At 56.8% G+C, this 17,583-nt stretch overlaps 3 protein-coding genes across 13 annotated transcripts; all 3 read right to left on the bottom strand.

Annotated features, from left to right (window-relative positions):
• Window positions 1–80: 80 nt before the first annotated feature.
• FGF11 (fibroblast growth factor 11) lies at window positions 81–6,789 on the bottom strand. 2 transcript variants are annotated; one of them, XM_001170288.8, is made up of 5 exons: window positions 5,207–6,789; window positions 3,444–3,554; window positions 3,146–3,249; window positions 2,226–2,424; window positions 81–1,942 (listed from the first exon to the last, which is right to left on the bottom strand). In XM_001170288.8, the coding sequence occupies exons 1-5, from the start codon at window positions 5,397–5,399 to the stop codon at window positions 1,872–1,874; spliced, it is 678 nt and encodes a 225-aa protein (XP_001170288.1). In that variant the 5' UTR covers window positions 5,400–6,789; the 3' UTR covers window positions 81–1,871. The 2 variants fall into 2 exon arrangements, with proteins under 2 accessions (XP_001170288.1, XP_009430018.1); XM_009431743.4 differs by lacking the exon at window positions 5,207–6,789 and adding an exon at window positions 4,205–4,879.
• A 720-nt stretch (window positions 6,790–7,509) lies between these two features.
• TMEM102 (transmembrane protein 102) lies at window positions 7,510–9,602 on the bottom strand. The gene is made up of 3 exons (XM_063798272.1): window positions 9,335–9,602; window positions 8,948–9,180; window positions 7,510–8,839 (listed from the first exon to the last, which is right to left on the bottom strand). Exons 2-3 carry the CDS (start codon window positions 9,159–9,161, stop codon window positions 7,527–7,529), a joined length of 1,527 nt encoding a protein of 508 aa, XP_063654342.1. The 5' UTR covers window positions 9,162–9,180; window positions 9,335–9,602; the 3' UTR covers window positions 7,510–7,526.
• Window positions 9,603–12,206: 2,604 nt separating this feature from the next.
• SPEM3 (SPEM family member 3) lies at window positions 12,207–16,577 on the bottom strand. Of its 10 annotated transcripts, none has more exons than XM_063798145.1 (4): window positions 16,155–16,577; window positions 15,948–16,005; window positions 15,667–15,728; window positions 12,207–14,461 (listed from the first exon to the last, which is right to left on the bottom strand). In XM_063798145.1, the coding sequence occupies exons 1-4, from the start codon at window positions 16,290–16,292 to the stop codon at window positions 14,447–14,449; spliced, it is 273 nt and encodes a 90-aa protein (XP_063654215.1). In that variant the 5' UTR covers window positions 16,293–16,577; the 3' UTR covers window positions 12,207–14,446. The 10 variants fall into 10 exon arrangements, with proteins under 10 accessions (XP_063654215.1, XP_063654214.1, XP_054526801.1 ...); XM_063798144.1 differs by having other exon boundaries at window positions 12,207–14,413; window positions 16,155–16,576; XM_054670826.2 differs by having other exon boundaries at window positions 15,394–15,728; window positions 16,155–16,569.
• Window positions 16,578–17,583: the final 1,006 nt, after the last annotated feature.

Raw genomic sequence — 17,583 nt, 5'->3', positions numbered from 1 at the left:
AGCCCACCCGCCCCGCCCCCGGGACTTGATCCTGCCTCGAGCAACTGCCAAGCCCGCCACCGACAGATGACAGACAGCACTTCAGTTGTATAAATCGTCTTTAATTGAGAAAGCTGGAGTGGAGACCCGATCCCCTGGGAGCAGTGCCAGGAGTTGGGTGGAGACTGAGTGGGGTTTGTGTGGGTGAGGGGGCATCTACTCCTCTTGCAACAAGCCAGAAGTAGAACAGCCTAAGGAAAAGTGACCTGCCTTGGAGCCTTAGTCCCTCCCTTAGGGCCCCCTCAGCCTACCCTATCCAAGTCTGAGGCTATGGAAGTCTCCCTCCTAGTTCACTAGCAGGTTCCCCATCTTTTCCAGGCTGCCCCTAGCACTCCACGTTTTTCTGAAAAAATCTAGACAGGCCCTTTTTGGGTACCTAAAACCCAGCTGAGGTTGTGAGCTGTAAGGTAAAGCAAGTTCTATCCAATTAGAAGCTGTTGGGGCGTATGAGGTCTGGAGTGCAAGAGGCCTTCACCCTTCTTGGCCTGACCTGTAGGGGAGAAGGGTGAGACTTATTGCTGAATTGGGGTCTCCTCACTGGGAGGGTCAAGGCTGTATCCATTTGTCCTTTTTATTCAGGACGTATTACTCTAAGGACCTCAGCTTTAAAGGGGACCTGGAAGGAATTCCTGCTGAGGTAGCTAAGTATTCATGTCCACCCAACACAGACGCAGGTTCAGTCATGCCATAATTTTGACCCCTCCCCCATCCCAGCTTCCCTACTATGAGCCAGGGATCCTTCCAAAATTCCTCTGCCCTTCTCCAGACTCTGTCTCCCTGGCACGACCTCAGCTGGGTTGAAGGAGCTAGAAACTGCATGTAAAAATAAGCTTAGCATTCTATATGGAAGAATCATATTTTTAGAGAATTATCTAGGAAAAACAAGAAATGGTTCTTGATTCATCCAGAACTGTTTTTATGAATCATAGCTGGGTCTTTTCCAGAACTCATCCGTAATAGGTATCACTCAAGAAGGCGGGAGGGTGGGGCTAGAACTTACTTAGAACAATAATATGGCTATACAGGCCCCAGCTCCATCCTGGGTAAAAGGGCTGAGAGTCATGATCTATGTCCTAGAGCTAGGATTCAGGGGGGAGTATGGCTCCATAAAGCTCTAGAATTGGGTGTCTCTGGGATAAGAAGGTTAAACCCGTGGTCATCTGAGACTGGTTCCAGTTCAGGCCAAAGCCAACAGCTAGACAAGGCCCAAATCTAGCCTCTTTCTACTTGGAAACCAGGGGTCCATCTGAGTCAAGGACAGAAGCCTGACAGATCCAGAGAAAAGGCTGGCAGCATGCCTGGGTTCCAGCACAGAGCCCTAGTGCAGAAGTGGCCCCGGCGAGGGTGTCCAGTGTTCCAGAATGTGTCCAGACCAAGGTAGAAGGTAGAGTAGGGAAAGAAGGACACATGAATCCTGAGCTCCAGTGAATCTAGAAATGGCTCAGTGGCAATGAAAAGGGGCACAGGACTCCAGGAACTGGCTGAGCCGGGGTGGGAAGTGTTTATGCCCTGGCTGTCCATGTGGGAACTCCCAGCGCCATCTCAGGAAAAGGCATGGGGTTGTGTGAGTGTGGAAAGAAAGAAGTGATCAGCCAGGACCATCTTCAGACATCCCCCTCTCTGACTCCCTCCTAGGCCCAAAGATCTAAGGGTCTCAGCAGCCTCGGAAGTCACAGTCAGCCCCTAGGCTCCCTCAGGGTAGAGCACCTAGTGGGACCTGGCTGCTCAGGGCATGTGTGTGGCAGCAGGGGTGAGAGCAGGACTGGGAGACAGGTTGTGGTGGTGGCTGGCTCACTGGGAGTGCAGGGAACCTCCAGTCCAGGGACTACATTTCAGGGGGCAGGGGGACTGGAAGGGGAGGCCTCGGGGACACTGTGGAGAGAAGGCTCCTGGTACATGGCCACTGTGAAGGGGAGAAAGAGAGGAGCAGGGAAGGAGAGTTAGGCACAGAGGGACCCAGGCAGAACCAGTGCTCCAAAAGGGCTCCCTTCCCATACATTCACCCTCCAAGAACCCCAACCCCACAGGAGGACCGCACCCAAACCCCCAAAGGGCAAAGCCTTCCTGGCTTGATCTGTCACAAAGGGTCCTCTTATCACTTGTAGCCTGAGCTGTCTGCCCCTAAATGTCCATATCAAGGTCAATACCCTCTCCTGTGGCCCACATTTTCTTGAGTCTATACCCACCCTCCAGGAGCTTGGGCAGAAAGTGGGCAGCTGCCTTGGTCTTCTTAACTCGGTTTCCCTTCATGACCTGGCCCTCCTTGTCCAGGCCGAGGTACCAGGCCCGGCCAGAACGACGCTGGCGGTAGAGAGCAGAGGCGTACAGGACGTAGTAATTCTCAAAGACACACTCCTTAAAGCGACACTCAGCTGTGAAATGCGGCTAAGGAGACAAAGACCCAGAAAGGCGCACAAAGACAGAGAGATAAAAAGACACATCACTGGGCAGAAAGGAGCTCATGGAAAGCACAAATCCGTACTTTTTTGGGGGAGGGGGAGGACAACTTCTGAGTCCATGTAGGACCTGGGAGCAAAGGGAGGACAAGGAAGAGGGCTGAGGGCTAAGAACTAGGCTCTGGGCCAAGCACAGTGGCTCATGCCTATAATCCCAACACTTTGGGAGGCCGAGGCGGGTGGATCACCTGAGGTCAGGAGTTCCAGACCAGCCTGGCCAACATAGCAAGACCCTGTCACTATTTAAAAAAAAAAAAAAAAGAACTAGACTTTTAGGGGTCTTGCAATAAGATTCCTTCTCTCCACTGTACTCCCAGTCTCTCACTATCCCCTATCCTGGATGACTCCAGGGAAGTGAGTAATGACAAAATCTGGAGGAGGTGGGATAAGAAGTAGGGGCCCTAAAAGGCAGAAAGAGTTGGACATTCAAAGAACCTGGGGCTGTTTTGGGGGTGTGCAAGGAGTGGGGACTGGAGAGACCCTAGAGGAGCTGGTCTGGAATGGGCAGCGATGACAGGCCATCAGCAAAGCTGGAGGGAGGAGTCCCGGGCAAAATGTCTGTAGTTGAGGAAGGTTGTCATTCCCTCAAGGGACAAATTGAGGAAGGGGAGTCCCCAGTATTTCCCGGCCACTCAGCCTCATTGTCTCACCGAACTGTAGAGCAGTCCCTCAGCATTCATGGCCATGTAGTGACCCAGCTTGGCGCTCTGGATGGTGACCACACGGAGGCCCACAGGGATCAGGTTGAAGTGGGCTGCAGGTGGAGAGAGGGAGCATCAATACCCAGGCCTCTGACCCTCACCTGAGCTCCCCTCATCCCAGCTCCACTTTTTCCCTTAGAGGTCAGGAAGACGGATCAATGGCAACAGAAGCTGAAGAGGGAATAGGATTGTCATCTCCTGTCCCCATTCTCCCCCTTCCCACCCTGCGGCCAGCTTCCCCTCTCACTGAAGGAGCTGGTATCCTCTGGGGTGCCCTGGATGCTTCCGTCGGGATTCGCCTGGAGGTAGAAACCCTGGCGGCAGAACAGTTTGGTGACGATGCCTTTGAGCTGAGGCTCTGGAGAGAGAGACATTCATCTTTGAAAATGACATCTCCGTTCCCAGAAACATTCCTACACTTGGCAGGATTAGAGGGAAGAAAGGAGAATGAAAGGAAGGAAGAGGGTCCCAGGGCCCCAGCTCTCTTATCCTCCAAGCACGCTCTCTCCCACCTCTCTTTCACTCCTGGGAAAGCTGGTGTGGGCCCCTTCTGTTTCCTATAACCAGGAGCTTTCAGTGTAATTTATTGAAATTTATTTAAATGGCTTAATTCCTACCCTACAGCTCAACCAGAAGGGCGAAGGAGTGGGGGAGGAGGGAGGGGAGAGATATATCAAAAGGCAGGGACAGAGGGAGACCAGCAGGGGTACTGAAGGGACAGCGTGTTTGCGAAGGTGGGGGATCTTGGCAGCAGCAAATCGACCACAGGGTAGGGGCTCTCCCTCAGGAGTGGGGGTGGGACTGGGCCTGACGCTGACTCAGCACCTGCTGCGGCTGCCGCTAGCTTGGCGAGAGCCTTGCCTTGGCCCAGCGCCGGCCTGTCTGACACTGACCCATCTGTCTGTCTGTCTGTCTGTCAGTCCGCTGGCTCCCGGGGGCCCAGTTCTCCCTGAGGCTCAGCCTCTCCCCTTCGGCCAGGTAACTCGCCTGGGGTAAGGGGGACCTTACCAAGGATATGGGGGGTGGGAGCTGAGGAGATGGAGAGGCAGGCTGAGTCACGTGGGGGCCCGGTCCTACTCAGAGGGTGGTCTGCGGATTGTACCACTATGGGCAGCCGGTGGCGCGGGGAGGAGGGCGCGAGGTGGCTGCCCTTAGGGGAGCTGGGAGCGGGCGGGAGCAGGGCCAGAGGGACTCCCTGACTGTCGTACATGGACGGGGACCACATTCTAACTCTCACAACTCTCCTCCCCCATCGCTTGCTCTCTGCCGACTTCCCTGTCCCCCCTTGTAGGTGGTACGACCCCCGAGTCGGCGCCCATCTCTAGCCGTGAACTGTGTCTGAGTTCCTGCCAGCGTAGGGTCCCCTGAGCCTACGGGACCCGATTTCGGAGTGGCGCGGGGGTTATGGGAGGGGTGCCCAGCTCCGTTCTTGAAGCGCAGGTCACAGGAGGAGGGCGCATAGAGGGCTGGCTGGCGAGGGAGCTGCAAGGACACCCGAGGGAGAGCTGGGGAGATTGGCTCGGAGCCAGCAGAGCTCGACCAGGAGGAACCGAGCCCAGGCGTGGAGGAGCGGGAGAACCGGGGCGGGCGGGGGCTGGGGGGGCGTGCGGCTGGAGCTGCAGAAATCCTTGGGGTGACCCAGGCATCTGGAAACCCCCGGGCCCCTCCGCTCCAGATTGAAAGAATCGCGAGAACCGGCACGTAGGCGGAGGACGATGGGGGTGGGGACTGCTGTGTTGGGAAGGGGGGACGAGCAGGAACTACGAGGCTTTCGGGGCTCCAGACAGCCCCTCAAGCCTTCCCCTTGACCTCGAAAATAAGGAGACTCCGGGTTATGGACAAAAGAGAAGGGAAACTGAGGCACAGTCTGGCAGGGACTTTGTCGTCCTGGCCCACCCCCTTCCACTTTCGGGGAGCCCCTCAGCCGGGCCCTATTCTTCAGAGTCCCTGGCCTCAATCTCCCAGGCAGAGAAACCTCTGGCCGGGAGACCCCGCCCCAGCCGCACTCACCCGGGCCGCGGTCCGGCCGCGCGGGCCGCCCCCCGCACAGTCGCACCTTGGACAGCAGGATGAGGAGCTGCTTCTGGCAAAGGGACTTGGTGCCGCGGGGACACACGCGCCGCTGCGCCGACACCGGCCGGCTGCCCCCGGGCTCGCGGACCTCCCGCTTCTGCCGGATCAGGCTACTGGCCAGCGCCGCCATAGCGCCCCGGGAGGAGACACCCCCAAACCGGCAGGCGCCCGGAGCGCGCTGGGCTCCGCCAGAGGAGCCCGCTCACTAGGGCATGCTCTTGACGCTCAGGCCCCGACTCGCTGCCCCACCCACAGGACCTGAGGATAAGCCCCAGACCCCCCCCCCCCACGTACCCCCCTCCACAGCAGCCAGTTACCACCCGTGGGCCCAGTGCTGGCTCCACCAGATCCAGCAGCCTATGTACTCCTCCGTGGATCCCACCCTCGAGTTTTGCCTCCTATTGAAAACGTCCCCTTTCCCTCCTCTCCAGTGTCTGTCCTCACTTCACCTATCCCAAAGCCAAGACCCACTAAATTTCCAAGACGTGGTTTAAATATCTTCAGGCACCTTTCCACTGTATTTTGGGGCACACTCCTGCCAAATCCACTCTTGTAATCTACAGGGTGTGGGACTTTAGCTTTGGGAATATTCGCTCATCCCACCCCTACTGGGGCACTGCCAATGTCAGGAAGGAACCCAACCTTGGTGTTTTTTCCTTTGCTACACTCTAAATGGAGGGGATCCCCCACTTTTTTCACTGAAATCCCCCCAAAATATGTCTCAGAATATCCAGGTTGCCCAGGTTCAGTAAGACAGGGCTCCCAGACCCTCTGGCTGGATAATACCTTTTTCACCAAGTCCCCCCCATGTCTAGTAGCATAGAATTCTAGCGGCCAAGACCCTTTCTTCACCTTCACACCCTCCGCTCCTTTTGAAGTCACCTCCAAATCCACCCTTCCTAGTGGATACACCAGGTAGTTGTCTGGAGGGCCTTCCGCCACCTCAAAATGAGGAGCATCCGTGTTTGTTTTTGTTTTTGTTTTTTTCTCCCCTGGCTGCCCCTTAAGTTTTCTTGGGGACAGCTGGTGCTGTTTAGATCCCACACCCTCCAATCTAACCAGCCCCCCAAGAGAGGAGTGCACCCACGTTGTCACCAGTCCCCAGATGTGAACAGGCCCCCTTCAAGTCAGAGCGGATCGCAGCTTCCTGCTACAGGGCTTCCTCGTCCTCCCCGGGATTGCCTATAGCACCCCCTCTTCCTTTTCCCGACGCCCCTCAACCTGTCCTGTCCTGTTGATCCGGCGACGGGTGGCGCTGGCTTCGGCTCCAGGCTCCTCCCTCCCTGTCCCCCGCAAACGGAGCTTCCCCCCACGCCCGGCTAGGCGTCCCGGACCCTTGGGAAGGAGTGAGGGTGTCTCTGCAGAGCTCCCCGGTCCGGCGAAGTCAGAGCACTGGGCCGGTGGCTGGACCAGGCAGAGCGGCGGCAGCGGCAGCGGCTGTGGGAAGCTGAGGCGGCGGCGGCGGCGGCGGCGGCGGCGGCGACAGCAGTTCCCCCTCCTCGGAGAGCCGGCCCGGGGGCGGGGCAGGGGGCGGAGACGCTGGGAAATAGGAGGGTGAAGCCGGGCAGGAGGAACCCCGGGGTTCTTTGGAGGTAGAGAGTGCGGACTGTGTCTTACAAGCAGGCAAAGCCGAGGCAAGGCCGCACGTCTCAGCCTTCAGAGGAGGAGGGACAGGAAGGCCTCCTGAACGCACCCCTGGGTAGGAAGGAGAGGTTGGGCCTAAGGGAGATGGAATGGCGGACGCTGGGAGAAGGGAGAGAGACCCTACTGGCCGGGATGTTAGTGAAGAAAGAACCGCACGAGTAAAGTGGGGGAAGAACTGGAGAGATGGAGGATGGGGGGTGGTGAGATCCAGCCTTGGGCGAAATCCGGCCTCCTTCATATCTCTGCCTTTGTGTGAGCCAAATTGATCAGACCCTGGTCTCCATAACTCCTTTTCGCGTTTGGTCAGCAAATATGTTTCTCCCATTTCTATTGGCCCTTAAGAGAAATGACCAAAAGAACTGGGGACAGACGGTTTCTGGAAGCTGCCCCTGGGCGGAGTGCTGGCCACAGATGTGGAGAATAGCGAGGCTGGAATGGGGCAACTTGTGCGGGGGCAGGCGGGTGGGCGTAGAGGAGGAACCAACAGGGAGGCCTTCCAGAAGGGGGGCTTCAGGCCCAGGGCACACAGTCAGTCCCCCTGGCGAGGGGCGAGCAGGGCCCCCCACGTCCCGCTCGCCCACAGAGGCACTTTCCACTGGTAGGAACAGCGTCTTTAATGGGCCCCGCCCCCCACGCCCGCCAAACCGCCCCCCTTGCGGGCCACTTTGGCCTCCTCCACCGCGGCACGGAGGGCCCGGGCTGGGTCCCCGCGGAGCCGGGCCAATTCTCCGAGCAGCGCAGCGGAGTCGTCCCCCGTACGGAGCTGTCGGCCGTTCAGAAAATAGTGAGGCAACGTCCCGGCCTCGAGCACTCGGCCCAGCTCGTCTAGCAGCCCGAGGCAGCAGGCGCCCGCATTTTCTGGCCGCGCCAGGTAGAGCGCAGGCAGCCGCTCGCACGCCCAGTACAGCAGCGTCCGCAGGAGGTAGGGCGCCGCCGCCCGGGTCCCGGCCACCAGCGGGCGCAGTAGCGCCTGGGCCGCCGCGTGCGCCTGCAGCAGCGGCGCTGGTATGCGCGCTTTGAGCGCCAGCTCCTGGCGGGCAAAACAGAGCTGCCAGGCGGAGGCGCACGGCCGCTCGGTGCCGCCACCGGGCACCAGGTAGAAGGAAGCCGACTCAGAGGCCAGCGGACCGGCCCACGAGTGGCTCCGAGCCCCCTCGGGCCAGCCCGCCACGGACACCACTGGGATCAAGTCGAAGAGCAGGAGGCGGCGAGGGGGCTCAGGGGTAGCCAGGAGGACGGTGGTGAAACCCGCGTGGCGAGCTGCGTGCACCAGACGCGGAGCACCCGGGACAGGGATCAGAGACTCGGCGACCGCCGCCAGCGTAGCAAAGAACCAGGCAGCCACCTGGGCGGAACATAATGTGGGCCACGCTTCCCGAGCCTCCGACGGCTTTGGGACTGGGCTTTCGACGGCTGCCTTGGTGACGTCACTACTCATTGTTTTCAAAGGTGCGCTAGAGCCAAGGTCGACGACGTCATGCTGAGGCGACTCGGACGCTGAAACGTCACTAGGTGATTTTTCCAAAGACACCGGCGCCTCGTGCTCAGTGACGTAGCTGTGCGGCTGGTCTACAGAGCTTTGCCAGTCCTTGGAACTTTCTTCGCTCTCCGTTCGGTGGATCGAATCACGTGCTGCTGGGACTGGGGGTCCTAAGCAATCCTGCCACATCTCGCGGATGGGGGTTCCGCACACCATCTCTGGGAGGCAGACCTGTGCGTAACAGGATTCCAGGTCCAGTTGCAGTTCAGTGCCGTCCAGTGAAAACATGGGCACTAGGAGTGTGAAGCCGGCATCGTAGTGAGGTCCCCGGGCGTAGGGACCCAGGGGTGCATGCCCCAGATCCAGGGAGCCCTCGCGAATCCCACCACGAAGCAGCAAGAGCTCTGCCTGGGGAGGAAAGCGAGGGTCCCGGCGGTGAACTAGACCTAAAAAAAGGGAACGGATCGTGAGGGCGTCGCCCAAAGCCGGGGCGGGGGCGGGGGCGTGGTGAGGCTGAGAGCTGTGAGTTCCCAAAGGCAAGTAGGGTTACTTACCAAGCAAAGAGAAGACAAAGTCCTTGGCCCGGAGGAGATCGGCTCCCGGCTTGGGCCCGTCACTCCAGCTCTCCTGCACACCCAGCTCCTGGATCAGCTGGGTCAATTCCTGCAGCTGCGCCCCGGAGCAGAAGTCGATGTCCGTGAGCGGCCGAGCTGGGGCCGGGGGCGGCGGGCCCCACCAGGGGGCACTCCCCCAGACTGCGGAAGCCATGCGGTTCTATCGCTTTGGGCTACGGAAAACACGGAAGGGAGGTGGCTTTGCTGCCACAAAGTCGTCCCCGTTCTTGCCTCTTCCTGAGGCCGAGCGAGTGCCCCAGACAACCTACAAATGGGTCTGTAGATGATGGGTTCTAAATTTAGTCCTCAAAATGAACAAATAAATACCTCTTCTATCCTGGCCCTTTTCTCATATGCAGGTCCCCGCCCCCATGAACTGGTTCACCGGACTCAGCAGGTAAAAAGTAACTGTTGGCTCCTCCTACGGAATGCAGTAGCCAGCCTCCGCCACCGCCCCTTGTCTACCTCCCTTTACCTCTTTTTTGGAAGAGGCTTATTAGTCTGCGGCTTCCCCCTTATGGGAAGCAGTAAGGGTGGGGAGCAGAAATAGATTCAACAGGTTACTTCTTCCTGATGCCCACGTGGCCACGCCCCTACATTTTCGGCCACGCCCCTTTCTGGAGGCTGTCGAGGTGGTTTCTGCCGGGTCGGGTCGCCAGTCAGAGCTCAATCACTCCTTTGGCCCTGCTGAAATCCCGCGTTATCCTGGGAGTTGTAGTTTCCCGCTCTACTAGGGCGTAGTAGCCACGCCCCCACATCCTTTCCTGTTCCGCTGAAGTAGTGCCTGATGGAAGTTGTAGTTCCTCTGGAGACAGATTATTCTGTGTCTTTTCACACCCATATCAACCCCACTCAAACATTCCTTGGGGTTTGAGAGGGGTAATAGGATGGCTCTGAGTCGCAAAAAATAATGAGGGATGGGCCGGGCGCGGTGGCTCCCGCCTGTAACCCCAGCACTTTGGGAGACTGAGGCGGGTGAATCACCTGAGGTCAGGAGTTCAAGGCCAGCCTGGCCAACATTGCGAAACCCTGTCTCTACTAAAAATACAAAAATTAGCCGGGCGTGGTGGCAGACGCCTGTAATCCCAGCTACTTAGGAGGCTGAGGCAGGAGAATCACTTGAACCTAGGAGGGAAAGGGTGCAGTGAGCTGAGATTGTGCCATTGCACTCCAGCCTGGGTGATAAGAGCGAAACTCCACCCTAGGGCCTGGGGAGAGATAGGGACCCCTGCCTGGGTGGGGGGGGGGTGCATCTTGGAATCCCAAAAGTGGTAGTGTTAGGCAGGAGCACACAGATGGTGGCCCAGAAATGGACGTTTGACTCATAGGAGAGACATACATGTTAGTGATGCCCACCTCAGCTCACTGCTACCTGAGTCGTGGCAGGGAAAACACTTTGGGATCTCAAATTTTTGTTTTGTTTTGTTTTGTTTTTGAGACTGAGTCTCGCACTGTTGCCCAGACTGGAGTGCTGTGGCGCAATCTCCGCTCACTGCAACCTCCACCTCCCGGGTTCAAGCAATTCTCCTGCCTCAGCCTCCCGAGAAGCTGGGATTACGGCGCCTGCCACCATACCCGGCTAATTTTTTGTATTTTTAGTAGAGACAGGGTTTCACCATGTTGGCCAGGCTGGTCTTGAACTCCTGACCTCAGGTGATCCTCCCACCTCGGCCTCCCAAAGTGTTGGGATTATAGGCACGCGCCACTGCACCCGGCCTGGGCCACGACTTCTTACATTCCTTCTGCCCTTGGTCTGTCTCCAGGACGGGATAGGCCTAAGTCCATGGATAAGATAATTAAGGAGGACATCTAGGAAAATTAGAGGCCTGTAAAAGAAGAGACTCCCCAACTGTAGAGATCAATTTGGCAAGCCCAGGACTCAGGGGTTCCTCGTCACTGACAGAGAGTTTTCTCCTTCAGCAACCAGAGCTGGGGTCCCTGGGAGAAGCGAGAGCACCAAAGCAGCCCAGAACTGCGCAAGTAGGTTCCCGTACACACACATCTGGCTGTGACCCAAGAGGCCAGATCAGGAGAACTGGAGACTGGGCTGTTTCTCACAATCTGGAGTAACCAGGCATCAGACATCCCTGCATCTCACCTCCTTCCCAGAGGGTGGCTTCCGAGGCACTCTAAAAAGAACTAAGTTCTCTGGACTCTGTGGAAGCTTTGAAGATGTTAAGAATGGGTGACAAGGAATAGTTCCTCTAAACTCTAAAGCATGGCTCTCCAATATAATTTTCTGTGACGATAGCAATGTCCTGAGTTGGTCCTGTCTGATACAGTAGCCACCAGCAGCCACCTGTGGCTGTTGAGCACTTGAAATGTAGATAATGTGGCCAGGCGCCCTGGCTCACGCCTGTAATCCCAACACTTTGGGAGGCCGAGGCGGGTGGATCACTTGAGGTCAGGAGTTCGAGACTAGCCTGGCCAACATGGTGAAACCCCATCTCTACTAAAAATACAAAAATTAGCTGGGCGTGGTGGTGCACGCATGTAATCCCAGCTACTCAGGAGGCTGAGGCAGGAGAATCGCTTGCTTGAACCTGGGAGGCAGAGGTTGCAGTGAGCCGAGATTGCGCCATTGCACTCCAGCCTGGGTGACAGAGCGAGACTCTGTCTCAAAAAAAAGAAAAAAAGAAAAAGGAAAAAAGAAAATGTAAATTAAAATTAAACAAAATTTAAAAATCTGTTCCGCAGTAACATCTACTTTTTTTTTTTTTTTTTTTTGAGACAGAGTCTTGCTGTGTCACCGAGGCTGGAGTGCAATGGTGCGATCTCGGCTCACCACAACTTCCGCCTCCCAGGTTCAAGTGATTCTCCCTGCCTCAGCCTCCCGAATAGCTGGGATTACATGCGTGCACCACCATGCCCGGCTAATTTTTGTATTTTTAATAGAGACGGGGTTTCACCATGTTGGCCAGGCTGGTCTCGAACTCCTGACCTCAGGTGATCCGCCCACCTCGGCCTCCCAAAGTGCTGGGATTACAGGTGTGAGCCACTGCACCAGGCCTAATATACATTTTAATAGCCACATTTGGCTAATGGCTAGTGTATGGGACAGAGGAGCTCTAGGGCCTTGAGGATAATGGGCTTAGCTATGCAGCTATGGAGGAGAAACAGGGACCTGTCCTCAGCGGCTTTGTGGGTGGCCAGCATCGGGGATGGGCTGGGGTGGATGTCCTCAAACAAACACAGAACATTTCTCTCGCCTCTTTATTCCTGATGCGCTTTTGTCCCCTCTTTGTCCAAGGTTCTCATCACATTCTGATATCCCCACTCCTTGATGGTTTCCCCGAGTTGCTGGGTGCCTCTTGACGAAGGCGCCTAGGAGACAGAGCTTCACACTTGTCCTTGCCCACTGCCAACCATCTCTGACGGGCATCAAAAACCACATGCCCTGCCCGGGTGCCTGGTCCAGGGCAGTGGGACTTCCAGTTGATATGGGTAGGCATAGACATCTGACGATAGTTCTGGTAGCCTGAAGGAACTGTATCCACAGGGCGGTACGCCCCGTGCTGGCTGCCTGCCCGCCAGGAGGATGACTGCAGCTCAATTAATACAGGTACCTCTGAGAAGGTCTGCAGGTCATTGGAGAACACTTGGGCCTTGGAAGGGCAGGAGTTCTGATTGAGTTGGACACGAGCCCAGAGGACGTGCCGCTGTGCGTCCTCCTTCTGAGCAGCCTTCTCAGGCACAGATGACTTCATCAGGGACAGTGTGGACTTTGGGGTCTGAAGTAGGGACAGAAGCTGGACAAAATCAGAACCTAGGGCAGGGCTTGGGTTCTTGTAGAGGCTGGGATCTGGGATGAGGCATGAGTTCTTGTAGGGGCCAGATTCCTGGGTAAGGCCTGAAATCTTGGGGAGGCCAGAGTCTTGGACAAGGGCTGGGTCTTTATGGGGGCCAGGATCTTGATTAATTCCTGGGCACTTGTGGAGATTAGAGTCTTGGCTATGTTCTGAGCTCCTGTAAACTCCAACATCTTGGGGAAGGCTAAATCTTCTTTCAACTTTAGTGGCTTGGGTAAGGCTTGGGAGGTTGGAATCTTGAGTAAGGCCTTTAACTTTGTGGCCACCACAATCTTGGATAAGTCCTGGATTCTTGTAGTCTCCTGAGTTTTGGGTAAGGCCTGAGCACTTTGGGAGGCCAGAGGTTTGGACAAGGCCTGGGCTCTTGTGGAGACAAGATTCCTGGATAACTCCTGAGCTCTTATTGACTTCAGAGTCTTGGGGAACATACGGACCCTTCTGTGATCCAGAATCTTCAGTAAGGCCTGCGGTACTACAAACTCCTGGATCTTGGACATTGCCTGTATTCTTGTGACCTCCAGAATCTTTAGAAGAGCCTAGGTTCTTTTGGTGGTCAGTTGCTTGGGAGAGATCTTGATTTTTGTAGATCACAGTCTCTTGGTTTGGTTCAAGATTCCTATAGATTCCAGAGTCTTGTGTAAAGCCTGAGCTCCTCTGAAGATCAGAAGTTTGCGTAAATGGTGTTTTCTTGTGGAGGCCAGGGGGTTGGGTGAGACATGGGCTCCTAAGGATACCAGCTTCTTGAGTCAGACCTGTGTTCTTTTGGGGGTGGGAATCTTGAGTAATGCCTGAATTCTTGTGAAGACCAAAGTCTTGAGAAGGGCTTGGATTCTGGCAGAGATAAGAATCTTGGGGAAGGCCTGGGAATTCATGTAGGCCTTGATTTGGAGCAAGACCTGGGTTCTCGTGGAGGCCTGGATCTTGGGTAAGGCCTGGGTTCTTGTAGAGGTCTGGGTTTTGGGCAAGGTCCAGATTCCTGGGAACTCTGGAGTCTTTTGAAGGGCCTGGGGTCCTTTGAAGGCCAGAATCTTGGGTAAGGCCTAGACTCTCATGACATTCAGGGCATTGGGGTTGGATCAGGGGTTGGGAAATGGTGGCGAACAGGGAAGGGATGGGGAATTGGGAAGTGAGGATGGACTGAGGAGACTTGGAGTTTGGAAGAACAGTAGGGGTTTGTATTAAGGTGGAAGGCCTCTGACGGTTGGTGGGTTGAGGAGGGACAAAGGATCTGGGAGGAACGAGAGGCAGGGAAAGAGTGAACGGTGGAGGAAGGGTGCACACTGAGCTCTGGGCAGTGGTTGCAGAATGAAAGCAAGTCTTGGCACATGCAGTATCCCGGGAGTAGGCAAGGAATTTGGGGTAGAATGGAGCCTGGGAGTCTGTGTTCTTCTCAGAACTGCAAGGATGGAAGCTGCAGTAAGGGGAAGTCTTGGTCTGGGGGAACTTATCTTTGGCATCATCTGAGTTCTTCCGTTCCATATTCCTCAACTCCAGGTAGCCCAGTATGGATCCTGCAGGAAGCTTGGCACTATCCCCACTGCATTGCTTTGTTTGCTCAGATATGCCAGAACTCACCAGGTCCTGATCCTCTTGGGGCCTGAAGAGGGTAGCCAAGTCTTTTCTTGAATACTCAGGGTTCTGGGGGCTGGACATATGGAAGAAATTCTGCTTTGCCCTGCGGGCATCATAGACCACATGGCCAGTGGAGAGGTCATGGCTGAAGGCAGGTGGGGTAGAGGGTATAGGAGTTATGATAGGGGCAGGGGTGGTGGCAGGGACAGGATCAGGGACAGGAGTGGTAGTCAGGGCCATGACCAGTGCTGGAGCAGGGGTGGGGGCAGAGGCTGGGACAGGGGCTGGTGTTGGAGCTAGGACAGGAGTAGTGGCTGGGGCAAGAGTTCCGGGAGGAGCTGGGGCAGAGGTTGGGACAGGGGCTGGTGTTGGAGCTAGGACAGGAGTAGTGGCTGGGGCAAGAGTTCCGGGAGGAGCTGGGGCAGAGGTTGGGACAGGGGCTGGTGTTGGAGCTAGGACAGGAGTAGTGGCTGGGGCAAGAGTTCCGGGAGGAGCTGGGGAAGAGGTTGGGACAGGAACGGAGCTGCGGACTAGATGAGAGTGGTCTGGGATATACGCCGGGGCATGGGCTGAGGTGTACTCAGGGGCATGGGCCTGGGGGTGGGCTGGGACAGGCATAGGAGCCTGGGCTGGGGAGTGGGCTGGGGCATGGGCTGAGGTGTGTTCAGGGCTGTGGGCCTGGGAGTGAGTATGCTCAGGGGTGTGGGGCGGAGAGTGGGTTTGGGCCTGGGCTGACGTATGGGCTTTAGTGTGAGCTGAGGCCTGGGCCGGTGTAGGGGCTGGGGTGTGAGCTTGGATGTGGGCTGGCGTCTGAGCTGGGGTAGGGGCCGAGGTGTGGGCTTGGGCCTGGGCTGAGGTGTCCTGGGCCTGGGAGTGGGTGCCCTCGGGGGTGCGGGCTTTGGAGTGGGTCCAGGAGTGGGCAGGGGTGTGCACAGCGGTGTGGTCCGTGGAGCGGGTCCAGGGGTGGGTTGGGGTGCACACAGGAGTGTGGGTTGGGGAGTGGACCTGGGCCTGAGCTGGGGCCTCGGCTGGGGCACAGTCTGGGGTCTTAGTCTTGCTCTCTTGGGGCAGGTGGCATGGACCCGTGTCCAACTTGCTCATCTTTGGGAACTGGGAAGATGTCTCTGGCCTGGAGAGCAAGGAGGCTTGAGCCTTTGAGGCTGCGACCTGAGGGGCTTCTCCCCCGCCCATCATCCCCGCCTTGTACAGTCCCCATGCAGACTCCCTGGGAACGCCGGCATGTCCACATTTAGGGGGCATGCAGCAGCACGCAGAAACCTTCTCATCATTCGTGTCTGGTATCCAGGAGTCAAGGTGGTTAACGCGCCTGAGCAGGAAGCCTGGGCGAGGATGGACGCGGGAAGAGACTTTTGAGCACAGGTTCTTGGGATCCACGGAGGAGCAAATACTTATGGGATGGCTGCCACTGGGCTGCTTGTCTGCAGGGAGAGGTAGGATGGGGACAATGCCCGGGTTCCCTAGGGACTAAGAACTGGGCCAGGGATAGGAGAAAGGGGACAGGCCCATATCCCTGGAAGCCCATACAGGGGCCCACTCACCTTTGGGGAAAAAATGACGGAAAAGAATCCGCAAGGAGCTCTTCAGATGCTTCCAGAGCTGAAGGGAGTGGGAGGGCGGGTGAGTCCGGAAGCAGGGTGAGCCCCTAAGTCCAACTCTTATCTGACCACACCCCAACAGCCCTCCCACCTCAGCCCCTTCAAGACCCCAGGGCTCCCCCAACCCTGCTACCCAGATCCTGCCCTGACCAGAGTCACCACATTGATCCACACGTTGAGCAAGATGAAGCTGCCCAGAAGAAGAAGAATCGAGTCTCCTAAGTCCTGGCACTTCCTGGGGTTGGTGCCAGAGCACACCTGGGCCCCATGATAGGCTCGCTCACCCATGGCCTGGGGTCCCAGGACTGCCTGGGCCCCCGGCCCTCACACAGTCACTAGGAGCAAGACTCCTGTTGTTGGGGAGGGGGTGGACTGAGTCATAATGAGGCAGGTGGTCAGGGTCACAATGAGGAACGTCGAGGAAGAGGAGGGCCCAGGGTGGAACTCTCTGGTAACCAGGTTTGAGTAACCAGGTATGGACAGGCAAACAGGGTCTGGAAGCCAGTGACCCTCTCCTGTTTCTCCATCGTTCTCTACTGCTGGGTGACTCACTCACTCTCATTCCATCACTCCTGCAGTTTCTTTCTTTCTTCCTTCCTTTTTTTTTTTTTTGAGATGGATTCTTGCTCTGTCATCCAGGCTGGAGTGCAGTGGTGTGATTTCGGCTCACTGCAACCTCCGCTTCCCAGGTTCAAGCGATTCTCTGCCTCAGCCTCCCAAATAGTTGTAGCTGGGACTACAGGCATGCACGACACCTGGCTAATTTTTGTATTTTTCGTAGAGACGGGGTTTCTTTTTGTTGTTTTTTTTTTTTGAGATGCAGTCTCACTCTGTCGCCCAGGTTGGAGTGCAGTGGTGTGATCTCAGCTCACTGCAACCTCTGCCTCCCGGGTTCAAGTGATTCTCCTGCCTCAGCCTCCCGAGTAGCTGGGACTACAGGTGCCCGCCACCACACTCAGCTAATTTTTTGTATTTCTTTAGTAGAGACGGGGTTTCACCGTGTTAGTCAGGATGGTCTCAATCTCCTGACCTCATAATCTGCCCACCTCAGCCTCCCAAAGTGCTGGGATTACAGGCGTGAGCCACCGCGCCCGACCAAGACGGGGTTTCATCATGTTGGCCAGGCTGGTCCCGAACTCCTGGCCTCAAGTGATCCGGCCTCCTAAAGCGCTGTACAGGTGTGAGCCACCGCACTCGGCCACTCCTGCAGTTTCATTTCAGAATCCTGAACCCTTTACCTCTTGACCACACCAGAGACTGGGAAGACCTCCGCCTCAGAGCCCTGGGGAAGGCATGGCTGGAATCCAGAGCCTTGGCTTGGTCCTGTACCATGTGCTAAGTAAATCCCAAAGAGCTCCACTCAAGACACTGAGTTCAGAATCCAGACCTGATCCTTGCTGGAAACAGGGAGAATAAAGAGCCCGGGTGGTTGTCGTCAGCCAGTGCAAGAGCTACGTAGGGCATGGTGCAGACCAGGAGGGCCTGCTGGCAGCCGCGTGGCCACTAAGCCAAGGGGTGCCTCACACCAAGAAGGGGACACTGGTTTCTCATTTCAGGAAGCCAAGGGCAGGGACCCAGG

The sequence above is a fragment of the Pan troglodytes genome, chromosome 19 (genome assembly GCF_028858775.2).
Source record: "Pan troglodytes isolate AG18354 chromosome 19, NHGRI_mPanTro3-v2.0_pri, whole genome shotgun sequence".
Taxonomy (NCBI): domain Eukaryota; kingdom Metazoa; phylum Chordata; class Mammalia; order Primates; family Hominidae; genus Pan; species Pan troglodytes.
This window is presented reverse-complemented; position numbering and strand designations above follow the sequence as displayed.